The 20,833-nt window shown below is 42.2% G+C and overlaps 1 protein-coding gene across 2 annotated transcripts in view; it reads right to left on the bottom strand.

Moving 5' to 3' along the window:
• The window catches only part of SIPA1 (signal-induced proliferation-associated 1), a 73,394-nt gene that overhangs the window by 24,963 nt on the left and 27,598 nt on the right, over positions 1 to 20,833 (bottom strand). For both annotated transcript variants that reach the window (XM_018568944.1, XM_018568948.1), the window contains exons 7-10: positions 15,102 to 15,376; positions 14,836 to 15,006; positions 10,491 to 10,557; positions 10,193 to 10,304 (exon numbers count right to left, since the gene is read on the bottom strand). In XM_018568944.1, the coding sequence (XP_018424446.1) occupies positions 10,193 to 10,304; positions 10,491 to 10,557; positions 14,836 to 15,006; positions 15,102 to 15,376 (625 nt within the window). The remainder of the gene's footprint in view (positions 1 to 10,192; positions 10,305 to 10,490; positions 10,558 to 14,835; positions 15,007 to 15,101; positions 15,377 to 20,833) is intronic.

Raw genomic sequence — 20,833 nt, 5'->3', positions numbered from 1 at the left:
CACTCCCATGATGGATTATAAACTCACGTTTAGTTTACTAATTTGTATTTACGTTATAATCTATCACAGGAGCAAGCTTGGAGAGGTGGCTACTTTACAACACACACAGGGACCATGGGGAACAAAAGTAACCATCCTGCAAAAGGAAGGGCATTGCCAGCACCAATTCAGAGATGATTTGAAGACCTACAGCTGAGTAATGCACAAATATGCTACATTTTTGTAGGTACTTGAATGCATTTTTAAGATTTAACTCCTGAATTTAGTGTCACTTTAAGCTTTGTCTATGTATTCCTTTTCTTAAAGTAGATGTACACCCTAACTTGAGGACATTTAATTTTTTAAATGACTGTGTAGCATCAACTACCATGTTTTTTATTTCAATAGTTAAACGCTTAAAGACCAGGAGGGGAATTTATCAAAACTGGAGCAGACAAAATCTGGAGCAGTTGCCCATGGCAACCAATCAGCTTTTCTCTTCAGTTTGTACAGTTAAGATTTGAAAATGAAAGAGAGAAGCTGATTGGTTGCAGTGTACAGCTGCTCCAGATTTTGTCTGCTCCAGTTTTGATAAATCCCCCTCCAGGTGGCCAGGCCATTTTTCAGTATTTAGTGCTGCGGTATTTTGACTGACATTTATTCCGTCATGCAACGCTGTACTGAAATGAATTTTACACCATTTTTGGGGACAGATAGAGCTTTCTTTTGGTGGTATTTATTCACCACTGGGATTTTTATTTATTTCTATATTTCAGAAAATTTACTGAACATTTTGAGAAAAAAAGTTTATTTTACATCATGTTAGGAAACAATCATTATTACCCTATTTTTTGGTAAAATATAAAAGACAGGGTCATGTCGGGTAAATAGACACCAAACATGTCATGCTTAAAAATTGTGCGCACCCGCGAAATCGCAAAAAACTACCATACCCAAAATTGACCATAGGCGACGCTTTAAAAGCTTTTACCACTCATCAGTTTAGTGTTATCAGTGATTGACAGTCTTAAAATGATTGCTCTCACTGCAATGTTCGCGGCGATATGTAACATGGGCGGCATAATGGACGCAATTGTCGTTTTCGCAGGTATGCATGTTTGCATGCGTGTATGTATGGGTGGGGGCTTTAAAAAATGTTTTTGGTTTTTTTTAATTCTTTTTTTATATGTGACTTTAATTTTTTTTTGGAAACTTTAATTTTTTTTCCTATTTTTTTTTTCCACTTAACTTTATTGCTATCACATAGGGGGGTTTCTTAGCCCCCTATGTGATAGCAAAAGATGTAACAGGTCCTCTTTATGGAGACATAAGGGGTCTCCAAGACCCCTAATGTCACCTAGGAACCCCAGAAGAAGCTGATGATCTGCTTTATCAGCTTCTCTCCAGCGTCTGAAGCTGGAGAGTAACACAAGAATGCGGAAGTGATGTAATATACATCACTTCTGCATTCTGGCAGCGGAGAGGGGACTGGAGGGAGATCGTGTACCGATGACAGAGGCACTATGCTGGTCCCAGGCTCGCAGCAGGCACAGCAGAGCCCAGGACCAGCGTGACAGCGGGAGGGAGGGGGGGAGCCGCGGAGGGGGCGCACGTACCGGGACCTCATACAAGCGATCCGCCGGCTTTACAGCCGGCGGATCGCTTGTATGTCAGCGGCACGCACAAGGGGGCTTGGCTGAGCGGACGTCTATAGACGCCGGCTCAGATCTAGAGAGCTCCTGGCTGGCCGTTTTTTTACAACGGCCGGCCAGGAATTGGTTAAAGTGTGCAGTTCCCCCTCCCAAAGAATACCAGGCCCTTTAGGTCTAGTTGGAATGCTAAAAAAAAAGCCCGGGACCGGTGTGACAACGGGAGGGGGGACACGGGCTGGCAGCTCATACAAGCGATCTGCCGGCTCTATAGCCGGCGGATCGCTTGTATGCTAACAAGCATCGGTGCCTGGGCGTGGCTGAGCGGACGTCTAAAGAAGCCCGGCCGGGAGGTAGTTAAGGTACTTGAATTCATTTTTTATTAAATTCCTGAGTTTACTGTCACTTTACATTTTACATTCAGCTTGGCTTGAATACAGCAGCAGCACTCATATCCCTGTATACCCAAATTATTCCTCAAAAATTTTAAATATAGACGTTAGGCAAGTGTTTGCTAGAAATTGGATAGCTAGAAATTGGATAGCATCAGGACAGTATGTAAGTACTTAGGCCCCGTTCACACCTAGGCGTTTTGTTGCATGTATTTGTCCGCACTGAAACGATCAAGACTAGAAATCCCATTTATTTCTATAGCCCCTTTTCACACCTGAGCATAGCGTCGTGCGTAGAAAACACCTGTCACTGGAAAAAGTACATGAGCTTCTTTTTTGCAGATCAGTGCGATTTGTCCCCATTAACTCAATAGGCAAAGCTTGGAAACACGCGACACAATTGTTTTGCGCTTTTACATGCGCTTCCCATTTACATCAATATGTCACTACCTCACAAAAACGCGCGACTTAACCACTTGCTGCCCAGAGCAATTTCTTACATTTGCACACACATGATAAAATCTGAATTTTTGGCTAGAGAACATCTTCAGACCCACAAACAATGATATATTTTCTGAAAGCAGAGGCCCTGTAGAATTAAAAAAATGCTAGTTGCAATTTTTTATGTTGCACAGTATTTGCGCAAATGTTTATCAAACAAGTATTTTTAGGATAAAATACACTAAAATGAAATTTAGTGCACAGAAACAGAATAAAATACCCAATTTTTTGGTAAAACATAAAAGATGGGGGACACGCCGGGTAAATAGATACCAAACATGTCAAGACTTAAAATTGCGTGCGTCCGTGAAATCGCAAAAAACTACAATAACCAAAATGTCCCAAAGGCGACGCTTTTTTACGGCTCATCAGTTTAGTGTTAACATATTGATGGGCCTCGAATTATTGCTCTCTCTCCGACGCTCGCCATGATATGTAACATGTGTGGCGCAATTTTTGTTTTTGCACGTAGGCGCATCCAACGCATGTTTGCTTTGTATGTGCGTGCACATGGGGCGCGGGGGACTTTAAAAATGTTTTTTTGCATTATCATTTTTTTTATCTGTTACTTTATTTTACAATTTTTTTTTCTATCACATAGAAGCCAATGATCTCTCCTCCGATCCATCAGGAGAGACCCACCGTACCGGTCCCGGGCTCGCATGGGACAATGGAGCCCGGGAAGCCGACAGCAGTGGTGGAGGGAGGGTGGGTTGACACACGCCGCAGCACTGTACAAGCAATCCGGCACCTGTATAGACGCCAGATCACTTGTATTTAAACAGCAATCGCCGGCTGTTTAAAACGGTAACAAGAACATGGCTGCAGCAGCAGCCGTGTTCTTGTTGTATAACCACTTCTAGCAGATGATATACATTTACGTGAACACGTTGGAAGTGGATAATATACGCGTGCAAACGCAAAACACAACTCACTGAAAGCTATTACAGTGAAGAATGTCCACTCAGAACATGTTACATCACATAAAGATTGCAAGATTGCAAGAAAAAGAAAAAAAAACACGACGGAATGCAACTGAGCGGAAGTGAATTGGAAGGTACAATCACAAGTCATCGTACCCTAGATTGACCTCCGAGTACCTTCCAGTTTTGGTGGGAATGCACCCTTAAGGTTTCATCCTGACTTTTCTTAAGCTGGCCATACACTGTTCTATTTTTTTGTTCAACATGTGAGCTGAAGGAAAAAAATAGAGAAGATTCCTCCATCAATGCTACGAGCGCGTTAATCGAGGAATCCCTATTGCTTCCATGGTATAGAATACCCAAACAAAGATGGCAGCCCATTGGCTGCCAGCTCTGTTCATACAAATATTTTTAGGGGAAATATTACCCACCTGATATTTTCCTTTTAAAATAGAAAAAGAAATTGAGGACAGAGTCCGAAATCTCTTTTTCTGCAGCATCTATTCTAAATGAATGGAAACAGAGGCTTCCCACACATTCAGAAAATATTTCCTATCATCCAGTTTCTGAATGGGAAGAAGCCTCTGTACAGAGTGCTGCTACCCATTGGGAAAGTCATGAATGAACAGGAAGTGATGTAAAGCACTTCCTGTTCATTCATAACTGGGGACACACAGTACTATGTGTCCCCAGTTATTTACAAACACTTGAGTGATCAGCTGATCGCTCCATCATTTGCTCTGCACAGAGGATCGGTACATATCACTGATATGTACCGATCCTCCTCTGCTCAGCCACGCACAGAGGGGGGCTCAGCCTGCAGCTTCTCCTCTGGATGCCCGCTGCTCTCCCTCATCTGTATGCAGCAGGGATCAAAGGAGAAGTGAAGCACTCCAGCCGGCGGGAGGGAGAGAGCTGCCAGCTGTCAGATCCTGGCCAAGCTGCTCTCTCTTCACTGCTCGGCCATGCTGCTGTGACAGCTCCCCCCGCGGCTGCAGGCAGCACTTCCTTCACTTTTCCTCGGATCCCGGCTGCATACAGATGGGGGAGAGCAGCGGGCATCCAGAGGAAAAGCTGCAGGCTGTGTTCTGTGCGTGGCCAAACGGCGGAGGATCGGTACATATCAGTGATATGTACCGATCCTCTGTGCAGAGTTGTGCCACCCCACTTCTCCCTGATGGCTGTGCCCCCCCCAGCACCCTCACCTGAGGCGAGAGCCTCAGTCGCCTCGCTCTCGCTACGGCCCTGATATTACATCACATTCAGCTGTCATTTTCTGGCTTCTGTAGCTGGAGAGAAGCTGGTAAAGCAGATCTCTGCATCATCAGCTTCCCTGGGGGTCCCTAGGTGACAAGCCTGTCTGTGTAAATTGGCTATAATATAGGCGGCACACACAGTGTCCAAGTGAACTAAACCGAACCTTCACTTAAAAAAAAACCGACGCCTGCTGGCCCGACTGCATGTACATGACGAACTCCCGTCGCAGAATGAAGAATCTGACAGATTCCGGCAAAATATAAACAATTGAAGAATGTAAACCAGGCCCCCCACTACGTCATGTCCTCTCTATGGTATACGCACTGCTAGAACCCCACACCGAAGAGGGCAACACCACATACGTTACCAAGTGGGAAAATGAACTGGGGCTCCAGGTCACCCCTGACCAGCGAGACAAACTGATATATCTTACTCATAAGACCTCTAGATGCACCAGGATACAGGAATGTAACTATAAGATCCTCACAAGGTGGTATAGAACCCCCGCAGCCCTCCACAAGATCTATCCCGAGGTTTCCTCAACCTGTTGGAGGTGTGGCCAAGCCGAGGGTACCATGCTGCACATTTTCTGGACATGTCCAGCTCTCCAGGAATACTGGACAGCGATCAGACTACTTCTGCCCAAATTTACTGATCGAGTCATTCCGCATGACCCAACGTTTTTCCTTCTGCACCACAATGCATTCCCAAAAAAGGGGTACTTGAAATCAGTGTTACCACATCTGCTCAATGCAGCGAAAGCTTGCATCCCTATGCTATGGCGAAATACCAGACCACCCTCGGTGAAAATGTGGCTAAGCAAAGTTTGTGAAATCTGGCGAATGGAGGACATGACGGCATCGACCCCTGAATTGCAAACCTCCTTTAATAAAATTTGGTTTTACTGGACGGAATTCCTACACTCTCCAGAATACCAGACTCATTTCACCTCAGACCCAGGTGCAGACCATCAGATACGCTGAGTGAGTCGGATGTAGTGGCTCACCTGGCGGGATCCATCTTTTGTCCCCTCTTCTTCTCTTCCTAGTTTCCACTCTTCCTCCTCTGTTCTCCACCTGCTAGTATGTGTCCCTGACCTTACAGGTCCTGATATAGGTGTACCCTAGATCACTATGATAGCACGAAGATGTGGATAACTCAGAGGCCAGTCAAACTGAGATGGACAGATACATCCCTTGATGACGATAAGCCCCTGCTATGGGTTCCATGTATGATATCATGGTCACAAGTATATGAGTAAAACGCCGCACAATCAAATGTCCGTGAAACATGCAATCTAGGCCCCAGCGGCCAGTACTATCTCAAAAGATCTACATAGTCGAGGGGCTACACATCTACAAGTTTATGAGTGACAAAACAGGTAAATCTAGAGTGTTATGAAAGGTGTCAAGACCACGCAGGCTACCCCTTCCCTTTCTATGTTAGTTGTGTATGTATTTCCATGTATATACAATGTTGTGTAATATGCCTATATTGGAAAAGTTACAGGATCCATGCACTGACACAGCTGCCTATCATCCTGACTGCATTGTATTTTTTTTGTATAGTCATACAGTGTATATGTGTGGACAATCCTGTTCCGAAAATAAAGAATTTATAAAAATAAAATAAAATATAAACAATTGGACGGAGCTAGTGGTGACATCAACGCTAGTTCCGCCCAACTGTTTACATTTGGCCGTCACCTGCCAGAGTCTTCTAGCAGGTCCAGGGGAAATGAAAACAACTGGGCGAAGCCGGCCGTGATGTTACGGCCGGCTCCGCCCAGTTGTTGTTTAATGATAGATCAGCTCCACCCAGTTGTTGTCTTTTACGGGGAGAACGGTCGGCTTTGGCTGACCTTTTTCCCCGCTTTGGCTGACAGTACAGCTCAGCCGAGCCGAAACATATGCGTTCGGCTCGGGTGAGCCGCTCGCCTGCCTTCGGCTGCTGTACGGGCTATAGTGAATAGCCCATACAGCAGCCCTTCAGTTCGACTGAACCAAAAGGCCCTGGTGGCTGAAGTGAGCTGAAGGATCGGCCGAAGCTACGGATGGATCCATCGACTCTACAGTGAATAACCCTCCTGGTGCAAAAAAGTACACCTGCAGTAAAATTAAATCACAGCAGATTTACAGTACTTCTGAACCAAATCCCTCAGTCACTGCCCCAGAACTGCTATAAGGTCTGTAAATCGGGGAATGACTTCTCCCATCAAAGCCTGCTTTGTCAACATTGCCTTTGTTTGTTTTTTTTAGTTCTTTTGTTTGCAGTTCCAGACAAAAACAGCAACTAGCAGATAACCAAGCATTTCTGCATGTAGTAGAAAACCATAAACTGAGGAGAAAATATGATGCCTTGGCTTAAACATGGTAACTTAGGGATGTAATACAGTTTTAATGCATATAGACTATAGGGGAGAGAAGTGGAGGGAAGTGCCATCACACTGGGAATATGGAGATGGTGGGAAAGAGATGGAGGGAGGTGAAGGAACGAAGCGATCAGGCTGGATGACACAACTCATGGCAGGCTCAGTAGTCTGAGGAATCAATTTGCAGCATAGTATTTTTGCAATCATCAGAGAAGGTAAAGTCATGCCAGTAAAACCAAGTGAGATTGAACTTCTCCTCCTGATGGGTCAGAGATGCTGTGAGGTTTTCCATCAATTGAATCTCCCTGTTTTAGAGAGCCACAGAGCTTGAGATGGGGGACAGGTCTGCTTCCATAGGCAGGGAATGCATTGCTTAAAAAGGTGAATCAGAAGGGATTTTCTATACCTCTTTCTCGAGAATTTCGTGAGATGGAGAAGGTTGTCCGCAGGTTCAGTCCCTAGATTAACATCAGTCAGCATTTTCACAATGTCCTGAACTTCCCTCCAGGAGGAAGTCAATCTAAGGCAGGGCCAAAACACATGCAATATGGAGCCCTTGGCCTCGCTGCACTGCCAGCATGAAGGAGTATTGGGATAAATCTTGTGTAAGACGAAAGGCACTCTGTATCACCGGGAGATACATTTATAATTGGTCTCCTGAATCCTACTGGCAGTGGATGCATGGTGAGCGAAATACAGAATGTGTTCTTTTTGGTCCTATGTCAGCTTCAAGTGCAGTCCCTCCCATTTGCTCAAAAACGGAGGGACAAAAGAGTCTGAGTGTTGGATAAGAGACTTATAAGTCAGAGAGAGGGGGTGACGTACTGAACTGTTTTTAGAGCAAAGACAATCGAACCAAGTTCACTGGGTCAAACATTCATACAAAGGTAACAGAGTAGAGAGAAAGTGGATAAGTTGTTGGAGTCTCCGGGGATCTAAAGAAGGGTCTATCAGGGCCTGCACTGTGTCCTGAGAAAGAAGAGGTAAAGTCCTTAAGTCTAATTTTGGAGGCCTGATAAAGACGATTGAAATGGGGATCATTCCAGCCAGGGGAGAAATCCGGATGGCCTCAAATGGGGATCATGGGTGATTGTGTCTTACGCAAACTCGGTTTCCCGAACACCACGTGGATTATGTTTACTGTCGGCCCTTTCATGGGGTGAGATATCAGTGTCCCAAGATGGCGAACTTCCAACCGGGGATCCCCCATAATGGCCACTTAGACGCAGCTTGTTCCAACCTGATCATATGTTTATGGTGAGGTGAGTTCTGCGATCACTCCAGAATCCTGGAAAGGTGAGCAGCTTCATAACAAAGTATTGGGTCTTTGAAAACGTATCCTCCGTGTATCTTGAGCAACACCAGTAATGTAGAAGATATGGGAGGAGGAGAGTTTGCTCAAATGAATCGCAAGAAGACTTGTCATACGTTTCACAGGAAAGAGGCGGAATGGCAATCGGTAGTGTCTAAAATAGGTATAGCACTCTAGGAAGCATGTTAATTTTCAAGATCGCGATCCTACCAAACCATGTGTGTGTCAGAGTTTCCCATCTGGACATGTCTTGTTTAATCTGATGGAAAAGCGGTATGAAATTAGCCGCAAATAACCCATCCAGGGTAGGAGTGACCCAGGTACCCAGATTGGTAATACAGTCCTTCGCCCATTTAACCCCTTTAACCCGGGAGACGAACACTGTACATCCCGCCAGGAAGTGCCTATATGACTGGCCACGTACACTGTACGTGACGAGTTATTTAAGGCTCTGTAATGCCGGTAACTGCTGATTCTCAGCGGTTACCAGTCATTAATGAATGCCTCAGTGTTGAGGCATTCATTAATGAAATAGTTAAGCTTTTGTAAAAGCTTCTTTCTTTCATGCAAGAATGAAGCCGTTACATACAAATATGGGAGTGCTAAATAGCGATCCCGTATTTGACCGCTAGAGGTAGCAGAGTGAGTCACCTCTCTGCTATTCGTTTTGACAGCTCGATAGACTGGCCAGATGTTTATGATACATTTCAAGCGCAGTGTTACAATGTATCTCTGTGCCTAAAATGTATCACTTCTGATCGTCAGAGCTGGATTTAGACCTTTAGTGAGATCTGATTCTGACATGCTTTCAGGATCAGTCTCTAAGGTTATTATTAGCAGTTCCTAAATTTGGAGCAGCCTAATAATAACCAAAAATTAAAAAAGTTAATTTATCAAGCAGTCATAGTGACTGCTTGATATAAACTGACAAAAAAAACAAAAGTTGTATTTTTTTTACACTTTTTTTTACAAAGTGCAAAAAAATTAAATAATAAAGTGTAAAAAAATTAGGAAAATAAAAATGATATCTAAATATAGTTTTTATACTATAATTATTATAAAACATTTAAAAAAATTAATAATAATCAAAACTTGTGAAAAAAAGTGTTTTAAGTTTTTTCCTCATTTTTTTAAATATTTTATTAGAACTAAGTGAGGCGTTAGGTACACATTTGATATAATTATATAGCCCTATCTGTCCTCTAAAAAACAATATATAATATGTGTGGGAACATTTAGTAAGAAAGTATATTACTGCCGTGGAAGAATCACACACCAAAAATGTAAAAAGTGTGTCAGTCATTTATGAACAGAAACTGAAAACTAGCTCAGTCATGAAGGGGTTAAACAGAAAAGCGGATCTTCGTGAAGAGATACGTTTTGGGGAGACCGTGATATTGAGAGCTTCCGATTTGTGATAATTTATCATAAAATTAGATAGGGCTCCAAACCTATTCAATTAATGTAATAAATTGGGAAGGGTGGTCTCTGGGACATTAACTTTACAGCACAGACACTAGCAAATTATGCATTAATGAGGAGCTTCAAGTACACCTGAGCAGATTCACTTGTTTTTCTATAGCTAAGAGTAAAATAGGTTGCACAAATACTGTGCAATTCGGGCTAATTATCTCATTTAGGTCTTCAAGGTTAACCTGTCACAAGCCTGGACAATTCAAAGTAAGCACATGATAAGAAAATGCATAAGCAGAGGTTAAAACTGCTAACTGACATTTAGTACACTCTGCTTAATTGGAAGTTGTTTTTTTTCACTGAGAAACATTTAATAATATATAAATAAAGATTACTGTTAGTAATGTGTTCCTGAGAAGATGCGGGTGCAGCGCTTTCTTTCTCTGGAAGAACCACATCTGTTTCCAACACCTCTTCTATGGACTTCTCAAAAGAGTCAAACGTCATCTAGGACATACAAAGGAACAAACAGATCAATTCAGTAGAGCTGGAAATCAGAAGGAGCAATCCATTACACAACCATCATTACATCAGAATGTATATGTAAAACACTTTGGTAGCAAATATATTTATTTTACTGGTTCAGTTTATGGCAGAGAAATTACACTGAGAGGAAATAGATGTGGTACTCACCAGTTCATCCCTTGATGGGTCTGGCTGAGGAATAATATCAGGAGGAGCCAACTCATCACTATTAAACCTAATAAAAATATGTAAAATATTGTTTGCACAGCTTGAAGTGAACATCATGTCATAACAACATTTCCGGCTCTAAAATACAAAGGTCAACCATAAAGAGTGCAAAGTGCTGGCAAGGGGAGACTCGATGAGTGAAGGTGAGCAGTAGAGATTAGTTTTGAGTTCAGGTTTCCGATAAGGGGGTCCTCACATATCTGGGCCTCCCCCTACGTAAATGAGTAAGGAGTACTCCTCCCCTCCTCTTTCTCTTTCTGTAGGGGTCCCCCAAGGCTCTGTCCTTGGACCCCTTCTCTATCAATACCTCCTCCCTTGGTCAGTTAATAACCTCACATGGCTTCTCTATCTCTATGCCGATGACACTCAAATATATCTTTCTACTCCACAACTCACCCCCTCAGTATCCTTGTGTGTCACTAATCTACTAACTGACATATCAGTCTGGATGTCACAACACTTCTTAAAACTCAACCTTTCAAAAACTGAGCTCATGATATTTCCTCCTGCCCGTGCACCTTCCCCAAACTTTTCCCTTGAGATTGTTAACACAACTATCCAGCCCTCCCCCCATGCCAAGGTCCTAGGTGTCATCCTTGACTCGGACCTCACCTTTCTTTCCCACATCCAATCACTATACAAATCCTGCCGCCTTCACCTTCGTAACGTCTCCAAAATACACCCCTTCCTCACCAATGAAACCTCAAAATTACTCATCCACTCACTTGTTATATCTCGTCTTGACTATTGCAACTGCCTCCTCATTGGCCTACCTCTATACAGGCTATCCCCTCTTCAGTCTATAATGAATGCAGCTGCTAGACTCAGTCACCTAACCAACCACTCAGTGTCTGCAACCCCCCTCTATCAATCCCTACACTGGCTTCCAATAGCCCAAAGGATAAAATTCAAAATATTAAAAACCACTTACAAAGCCATGGACAACTCTGCCCCGGCTATATTTCAAACCTGGTCTCAAAGTATCACCCTAACCGTCCCCTTTGCTCTTCAAAAGACCTTCTGCTTTCCTGCTCCCTCGTCAACACCTCCCATGCTCGCCTCCGGGACTTCACTAAAGTCTCTCCCATCCTATGGAACTCTTTACCCCAACCTGTCCGACTATCTCCCATTCTGACTGCTTTTAGGCGATCCCTTAAGACTCATCTCTTCAGGGAAGCCAATCCCACATCAAACTAACCACTCAACCATCACGATCTCAAACAATTCATCCCCACACAGCTACCTCCTCATGTATCGCTTGCCCCTCTCTTTTAGATTGTAAGCCCTCACGGGCAGGGCCCTTCTTTCCATCTTGTCTTGAATTGTATTGTGATTGTAATGTCTTCCTTATATTGTAAAGCGCTGCGCAAACGGTTGGCGCTATATAAATCCTGTATAATAATAATAATAATACGTAGTACCCCTTGTTACTTATTCACTAAAAAATTTAATAGTAAATACACAGACAGACATCATGCAAAAGTCCTTTTTAAAAAATAAATAAACATTGTTCCACAATGCAAATTCATCATCAATTATGTCGTTGCAAACTCCTGTTGAATATGACAGCTCCCTGGACAGATGATAAATGTCAACAAACCAGGCGGGGATTTTCGGGTGACGTTACAGACCAAATATGGTCAAGATCAAATTTGGAGTATTGGCGGCAGAGGATAGTTGTGGCACAGGGCGTCATGTGGTGGATCGTTGGGTTGTCATTCATCGTGTTTGACATTAGATCTACATTGCAGCACGACGTGATTGATGTTGGATTTATATTGTGAGACAATGTTTTTTTTTTTTTTTCACAGTGTCTTTATTTTGTGTGTTTATTTATTTAGTGTGTTTATTTAATATTAGTTTTTTGTGAATAAGTATCAAGGGGTAACCATGTACCCTTTACTTATTCAGGTAGGGGGAGGACTGGATATCTGGGGGCCCCTTATCATAAAATAATCTTTCAGATTTGGATAAGTCTTCCCCTGTAGACCCAAACATCCACCAGGATGTAAATGAGGCCCTAGTTCCTATCAACCCTATTAAGGATAAAGCTTTGGTAAGGATTTTGGGTGGACCTCACACCTTTTTTTGTGAACAATGTGTACTGTCCCATTAGGAAATAAATGTCTTGGGGTCACCCCCAAAATTCTTACCAAAGCCTTATCCAGTAAGGGTCTGGTATGGAATTTGAGGGGGATCCCGCTCTGTTTTTAAAAACAGAACAAAGCCATCTGGAAAATGTAATTTAACAGTAATATTTTTTTTGTTGTTCTAAATTTCACGTAAGCAAAAGTGTATTGTGCAGGTGTGAAGTTTTTAGGCACCCTCCCAAGAATGTTATTTAAATGAATTTTAGTATTTTTAACGTTGCCCTTAAAACTGTATTAAAAGATCCACTCCCTGCTGACCTTTTTTTTTTTTGCATTGTCCCCCATGCAATACCCAGCTACCCATGTCCTTTTTAAGCGAAGGCTTGAAAACTGGTCTTAAACATTCCAGAAAAAAAATAGAAAGATTTAGCTTCCATAGACTTCAATAGGGTTCTTGCACTATGTTAGGAGTTTTCAGATTTTTCCAAGTGTTCAGTGAATATTCAGCAAACCAGACTTTGCTCGGTTTGCTTATCATTAGTAAGCAGTATTATGAAACAAAAAAAAAATGAAAATACAAATTTTGTATAAAACCTTTTTAATCAGCTTCCTTTGAGGAAAGTGCTTTCAAATAAACAGAAACATAAATAGACTAGCTTTAAAGAATAATGTAATTTTATATAAAAGTTCCAGAACAGGAAGATGGGCAGACTGTTTTTAGGGGTGGTGGTTGGGCACAGCTTGCTAGTTCCGAAGAGGATGTAAACACAGCCTCTCATCAGCAGGCCATGGCAGTGAGATTAGTGAAAGTCAGACACCGAGGTCCGTTTTTTATTTAGAAATTGATCAGGGGCATATCAGGGGCTAGTTTTATATAAAAGTATAGTTAGCATATAAACAAGCATTCTTAGCAGACCGTCGCCTCAGAGGAAGTCAATAGTGACGAAATGCATCAGGTGGGCGGATCTATGCGAGCATTGCAATCATAGAGACAGGAGCTCCAGTGGACACAATCCATGTGCAATTGCCTTATTTTAATTGTAAGTGCATTTTAATCGTTTTAAATAATTTTTTTCTGACATACTACACTATGGGAAGCCTTTTTTTCTCTCTCTGAGTACAAGAGAAAGTGGAAGATGGAGGAATAGTTTTACATGATTTTGGAAAGATAAGCCAGAGTTGGGAGGAATCTACCCGAATTTATTGTCCGATTAAAAACAAAGGAGAGGATTTGGTTCTATATATATATATCAACAAAGCGCTAATTGTTCTTCTGAAATATGGTGAGCAATAGGAGTCGGTGAGTGTGGCCAGGTCTTATCTTTGAGCACGGTGGAGACTGGAGAGCATTGATTCACTAATTGTTGATGCATTCACGGATGTGGTGTTGATTATAAAAGTTGGAAGATATACCCTCACATATTTCAAGGACTTTATTGTATTCAGAAGTAATGGACTTCACATGTGGTTTTAATGAGGGATTTGTAGATTAATGAGGGAGTTGTACATCACTTGTGAGATTTAACACAGGATTTTCTATATGTACACATTTTATGAGATGTACTAGCTCATTTTTTTCCCCCATGTTTATTATGGTTTATAGTGTCTAGACCATTAGACCTAGAGCTTTTTCTTACCATCATCAGCACAGGCATTGTGCAACACAGGTGTTGTGTATAACACAAAATTGTTTATCACTTTGTGACAATTTCACACTTTTTTTTTTCACATTTTAGGAATATAATTTTTGAGTTTGAAGCGCAGTGCTATTTTCTTTCTTTATTCTTAGCACACTGGCACACTGGTAGCCATGGCTCTTATTTTCCACATAAGGTTGTTAATCTCTAGATAACATTTACACTTATCCATTTCATGTGCTATTGAGGTATTGAGACAAAATCATGTTGTAACTTTTCTAAATTTTCTAGCTGGTTATAAGACCTATGAGTTCTGATGCTGTTATTAGACCTTTTGCCTATGGTAGCATATATTTCACTTCTCTTTCCTCATTCCAAGGGGAACCTAGTAAAGGTTATTTATGTGTCATTAAAGCAGAACGTTGTGACCTCACTTCCAGCTTGTTAGAACTTCAACATAAAAAAGTTTGATTATTCAGAGTAAGAATTACTTTGACACATACATCTTAAACTTGTTCTGGTCACAATGGGGTAAAGGTGGTTAAGACAGTATTCTACCTAAAGTCCGTCCTTTCCTCCTGTACAGACAGGGTCCGAAGAATGTTCTGGGTTGCTGGAGTAGATTCTGTTTTTCTTGGTATAATTTCTTCCTTCTCTTCAATGTCTCCTTCCGATGGCCTCATGATTCTCTGTTCTTGCAGGGACCGCACATACAACTCAGAGAAACTCCTAGAGATAAAACCAAGAGAGAACTTAGACTATTTCAACTTAACAGATAGGTTGGCAGCCATGCTACTAACTACCTTGCCTACACATTTTAATACCTGCGAGGCTTTCCTGCTTCATCTGGAGGCAGAGTAGTCACAGTCACCTTCTTTGCACGAATAAACAATATACGAACATCCTCAGGGGTCAATGAGCAGAAAGGTTGGCCACAGATGGCTACCAACCTTGCCCCAGGACAAAGTCCTACAGTTTCTGCCATGCTGAATCTCTCTACTTCAGTTACAAACCCCCCTGAATCTGCATTGAATCCAAGCTGCCCAAGACCATTTCTTAGCAATGGGATTTCACGGGTCTCACAGCCACCTGACACAACCTAGAATAAGAAAAAAACATGGAATTACTTATAAAAGATTATGTCATTTTACATATTTGTATGTAACATTTAACACTATGCAATTGGTTTTCTTATAAACGTGTTTAAATTTCAAGATTTTAGCTAGAATGTAATCTTGCATTTCAAAGAAAGAGTCATGTTAGAATATCCCCCCCAAGATTAGCAGAACAGTGGGACTAGGACCATGGAAACTGAATTCTCTTTTGAGGTAGATGGGCTATAAGACTAGTATATGCAAACTAGCAGAAAAGTACAATTTCATAAAGAAGTTATAACACAAGTTATATTAAAACAAATTAAATGAAAAAATTATATGACAGTCCATCATCTAGCACTGACCACCGCTGACCTTTTGAAACTACCTTTTGCCTGCCTGTCTCTGGTTTCAGCGCTTCTGAGTCATATACCCTCCCCCCAAAAAAAACATGCAGCAGATGATTATCAGAGAAAAGTCAGATGCCCTTATATCTAAGCTGGTGTTGGGATTCAAATTCAGTTCAAACACAAATTATACCCAAATTTGCAGAATTCTGATTGGAACAGACATATTATGAATGTCAATTGAATTAATGGTCATCATATTTTTTGGCCTAAGAATAAGGTCCAGCGCACCCTTTGATCCTGACTAGCAGTCTCATAGAAGTCAATAAGGAAAAAAGAACAAAAGGTATCAAATATAGTGGGTTTTTCTTTTGGGGCGGTGCTTGTGTGTTTTTTTTTTTTTGCAAGAATTTTTATTTTTATTTTGCAAAAGCTGTGTATCAAAAAACATCATCATCTCTGCACCCCCTATCCTCCATATCAACCAAAAAACTTAAGGACTGCACTGGTAAATATATAATAAAGCTAGGCAGGCCTAAAGTCAGGGTCATCAGGTATGGCAACAGTAGGGGACAATTATTTTCTCAAGCAGGTCTTACATGCTACAACAGTGGTAAGGCTGCACACAACAGAGGCCAGCAATGTCTGTAATTTCTTGGCCAAAGTGACTAATCAATACCAAAGGATGTGGTTTTCTTGGCAGATGAAGCCTGCATTATGTTCCTCCTTTCAGGCCCAGAGTAGTCAATATTCAGGCAGCATGGCTGATGTGTCCTCTTACTTCTCTTTAGCTAATCCTGCCAGACCCCTTCAAACTGGCGGAGGAGGAGGAGCCAATGTATTTTTTTAAGCACTTCATTCCTGGCTTGTTGCAGAAGGAGATGCAAGAGGAGGCAGCACAGAAAGATTATTGTGATGCACAGGTCTTTCTTTGTTTTTAGAATGTAAGAAAAAAAAAAGGAAGAAAGCAGGCTGGGCTGTGTAAAAAAGGATGCCTGTCAGTGCTCCTGAGGAAGCCTTGCTCCAGGCAGGGCACAGCAAAGGCAGTGAAGATGTGTGAGACTGCACTTAGGTGCCAAGGAGGGTAGAGCAGAACAACTCTCAGGGAGAAATGGAAGTGGGAGAGTAGTCCTGTGCTGGAAGAGGGAGAAGATTGTCTAAGAGCAAGGTCACTTCTCAGCAGTCAGCAGACAGTCGGCATCAAAAGTTATCTTACAACACAGATGCGCAAGCTCATTAGCAGGGTGGTGTTAATGTGAAAGTGGGTCAGCAGAGCTTGAAAGTATAGGCCATTTAGATTGCTGCAAGAGTGTCAGCAAAGTGGGTACTAGCTGCATGCAAAACCACATGCGGCTCCATCACAGACCTTGGTCTCGCAAACCCATAAAGGTTAAAGAATTTGTATATCTGTCATGATGCCCTTGAAGTTGTATGAAAAGCCCCCCAAACCCACCCCCTTTGCATTAGAAAAGCTCTCCCATAGCTGTTAGCTTATCTAACATCCCTCCAAGTGACCAATAACAATACTTCCATATTGATTTCAAAATTAGAGTTGATTGGATTTCTTTATTTAGAAAAATTAGGGTCCAATTGAATCTTGGCACATTCACTTATCCCTAATCTATACTTGTTTCAAGTCACTAACTCAGAAATCATTGACGTTTAAGAGTCATCGTGATAGACCACTAGCTTTTTCAGTGAGAGGTCAGTACTGGAAGTCTGCATTTTTTCTGAAAAGGCTTCCTTTAATCCTTACGTTTGTGCATGGACCACTGCAACTATTTAAGATTCCTTACATCTGACATTTCTCTGTTTCTATCAAACATGATTTTGTGACAGAATTCCTATTTGCACTGAGAATTGGAGGACGTTATTTGCTGATCTCCTGGTAAACTCTGGTAGCCACTGTTCACATGTACTCAGGCCGGAGATCTAAGGGCTTGTTCACACCATGTCCAGACCATGCCCAGACCAAAAAAGCATCCCAATGTATCCCTATGGTATTTCTGGGCGCTGTTCACACCAGCGCAGTCCGTTCCGGTCCAGACAAAAAAAATATTGCTTGTCTCATTTTTCCTGGCCTGGAACACACTGGAAAAAATAAAAAATGCATGCAAACGCACAGGAATGCACTGTACTGTACCTCAAAGCCCATTTTAAGCTAAAAAAAAAAAAACCATACTGAAACACAACAAAATCATGGCAAAAAAATAACTGCACATGGTGTGAACATAGCCTAAAGCACTGGGCAGGAATTCATGGTATTTGCTCCAGTAGCAAAATCCAATAACTATAACTGGTATGTACCTGTATTACATTCCACATCTAATAGATCAGTCCTAATACAATACGATGCAAAGATAAAACCACTGCTTGACTATCTGCAGTAGCTGTGCAAAGTCTATTTGGCTGTCATGAGAGTCCTCTGGCTACAAAGCTGACACTAACCCAGGAAATGTATGTAAATAAGGTTTAACATTTTAATCGTAAAGGATCTGTCTTACACGTCATTAAAAATAGAGGGTTAAAACACGGTTATGGCTTCAATAGCAGCCGTTAGCTTGTTTTAAAGCATATCTGCACAGTGTGAACATGGAAGCCCAGCTCTGAGCAGACATCAGGCTCCTAATATTTCCATAAAGAGAATCTCATACCAGCAGAATACTTTCACGTGTGATAGCAATAAAGGTATGTAAATGCTGTTTGCGCAACACATATTAGGTATCCTCCACACATGCCAAAGTAAAAGGATAATTCTAGGGCCATAAATTATAGCTAACTCTAAACTGATGACACAAAGGTTTTGAAACTATTGAATATGTACAATTTTGGCTATTGTATTTTTCAGACATTTGTGCAGGTGCTTGCAGTTTTGAAGCTTGGCATTTTATGTTTTTAACAACTCAACACAGTTTAATATTTTATATTTAGAATATAGTTTGGAGATTATTTTGTATTTGCAGTGGTGGACCTAAGGAACAAAGAGCCCTGGTGCAAGATTTTTTTTCTTGGGCCCCCCCACCCCTACTAAGAAGCCCGTCAGCCCATTCGACAAAGCCTCCCCCCAAATGGAGAGGCCTGAGACCAGATTGTACTGCCCCTCCACCTGCCCTAGTCCACCCCTGGTCTCCATCAGAGGAGCTTACACTCTAATGTCCCCCCATAGTCACACACTATTATTATTATTCCTTTACAGTATATAGCTCTGACATATACCACAATGATGTACAGAGAACACTGAGACAGTCACATCAGTCCCTGTACAGAAGAGCTTACACTCTAATGTCCCACCACAGTCCTACACTACTATTATACATTTATATAGCTCTGACATATACTGCAGTGCTGTAGAGAGAACACTGAGCCAGTCACATCAGTCTCTGGCATACAGGTGCAGAGATCACCCCTTTAGACTTATCGGCTAATCCCTTACCTCCTACTCTTTCTTTACCTGCTCATGCTTTACCCCCTGCACTATCACACAGATTATCAGGCCTTTCCCTGCCCTGTTGGGTTCCTATTTTAGCTACTGTGTTAGCTAGGCTTTTGGAGTCGTGTCTCACCCCGGCCATCGCCCTCTGCCGCAGAGCAGCTCTCTTTCCTTAGGCCATGTCAGTGGTACCTGGTATACATCTGTGTAATTATCCCTCTCCTTTACCAGAGGATCAACATGACAACATGTCAGCAGTGGCAGCCACCTTCTCCCATGGCAGAAAGAATAAGACAGAGTGAAATGTAGAAATGTTCAGGGAGGAGGGCAGTGCGGGGGGCAGGGACACTTCTGGGACCCCCTGGGGCTGAACTAAAAATGCTGGTTGCCTGGCTGTCATGCTGATCCACTGAATTAAATGCTTCAAAGCCAAGCAAGCATGCAGATAAGGGTTCTTAAACCACGTGTTTGTTAATAGAAATGTTGGGAAGAAAGAGGATCAACATTACAGTCAGCAGTAGCAGACTTCTCTCATGACAAGTTCCCAGTGAAGATGCTAGGATTAAAAAAGTCAAATTGAAAAAGAAGACATAATGGCACAGGACAAAGACACCCCAGTACCTTCGAGTGACTCCCTAGGTTACACTGACACCCCTGGACTTCTAGGGACACTCCAGGACTTTCTGCACTCACCCAGCTCTGCTCCCTAAACCTGCTGGAAGCAGCGGCGGTTTCATAGAGACTGTGTGAGGGGGTGTGGCCACAATCCCTGCATGGACCTGACCACTAAGTAAACAGGAGGGGTGGAGCTACACCTCCGTCTGTACCGAGAGGAGGCCCGACCCGTGCCTGGAGGAGACACCGCCCTGATACCTGCATGTTCTCCAAGATCAGTGGGTGGAGGAAGCTGACATTAAAGAATATCCTCATTCTCATCCCTGTCTTCTTCATCCCTGTTATCCTGCCAACTCATTGGGCCCCCCAGCCTTGGGCCCTGGGGCAGCCACACCGGCTGCACCGGCGGTAGTTCTGCCCCTGTATTGTGTGAACAAAAATTTCTATACTGAAAATATAGATTTGATATACATTTGCACAAATATTGTGTTATGTAAAAAAAATGCATCTACTGTCTTAAAATTCTGCAGGTTCTTGACTTTCAAAAAAATATACAGGGATATTCACAAAAAGGGTGAAGAGTTTGGAGAAGGCAGGAGAAGTGAACAATCTAGGACAACATAGCTGAACTGGAAAGTGAGCTGAATTGGAGAATGTTTCCAAATCATCTATGTTGTCCTAGATTGTTCACTTCTCCTGCCTTCTCCAAACCCTTCACCCTTTTGTGAATAACTATGATAGTTTTGGGTGTCTATGTAAATTTTCACGCCAAACGTGTGCATTTTAACATGTGTGTGAACAGTAGAAAAATGAATCCAACAGAAAACCTGTACATTGCCAGTACTAGGCAACTAACAGGTTTCTACTGTAGGCAGTCTGAAATAATTTTTCCTGTGCACCCTTGCTTACCTAATCCACCACTGAAACTTGAGAAATACCTTATCCTTCTGCTTATGGGGGTACATGTGCCACTCCCACTGCCTCTCAATGGTGCAGGTTTGAGTGCTGTCACATGGGGGTGATCAGGAATATGTGAAGTGTAAAACAGCATACAGGGTTCGGTGTTCCAG

Source organism: Nanorana parkeri, unplaced genomic scaffold, assembly GCF_000935625.1.
Source record: "Nanorana parkeri isolate BGI_ZX_2015 unplaced genomic scaffold, ASM93562v1 scaffold33, whole genome shotgun sequence".
NCBI classification, from domain to species: Eukaryota; Metazoa; Chordata; class Amphibia; order Anura; family Dicroglossidae; genus Nanorana; species Nanorana parkeri.
This window is presented reverse-complemented; position numbering and strand designations above follow the sequence as displayed.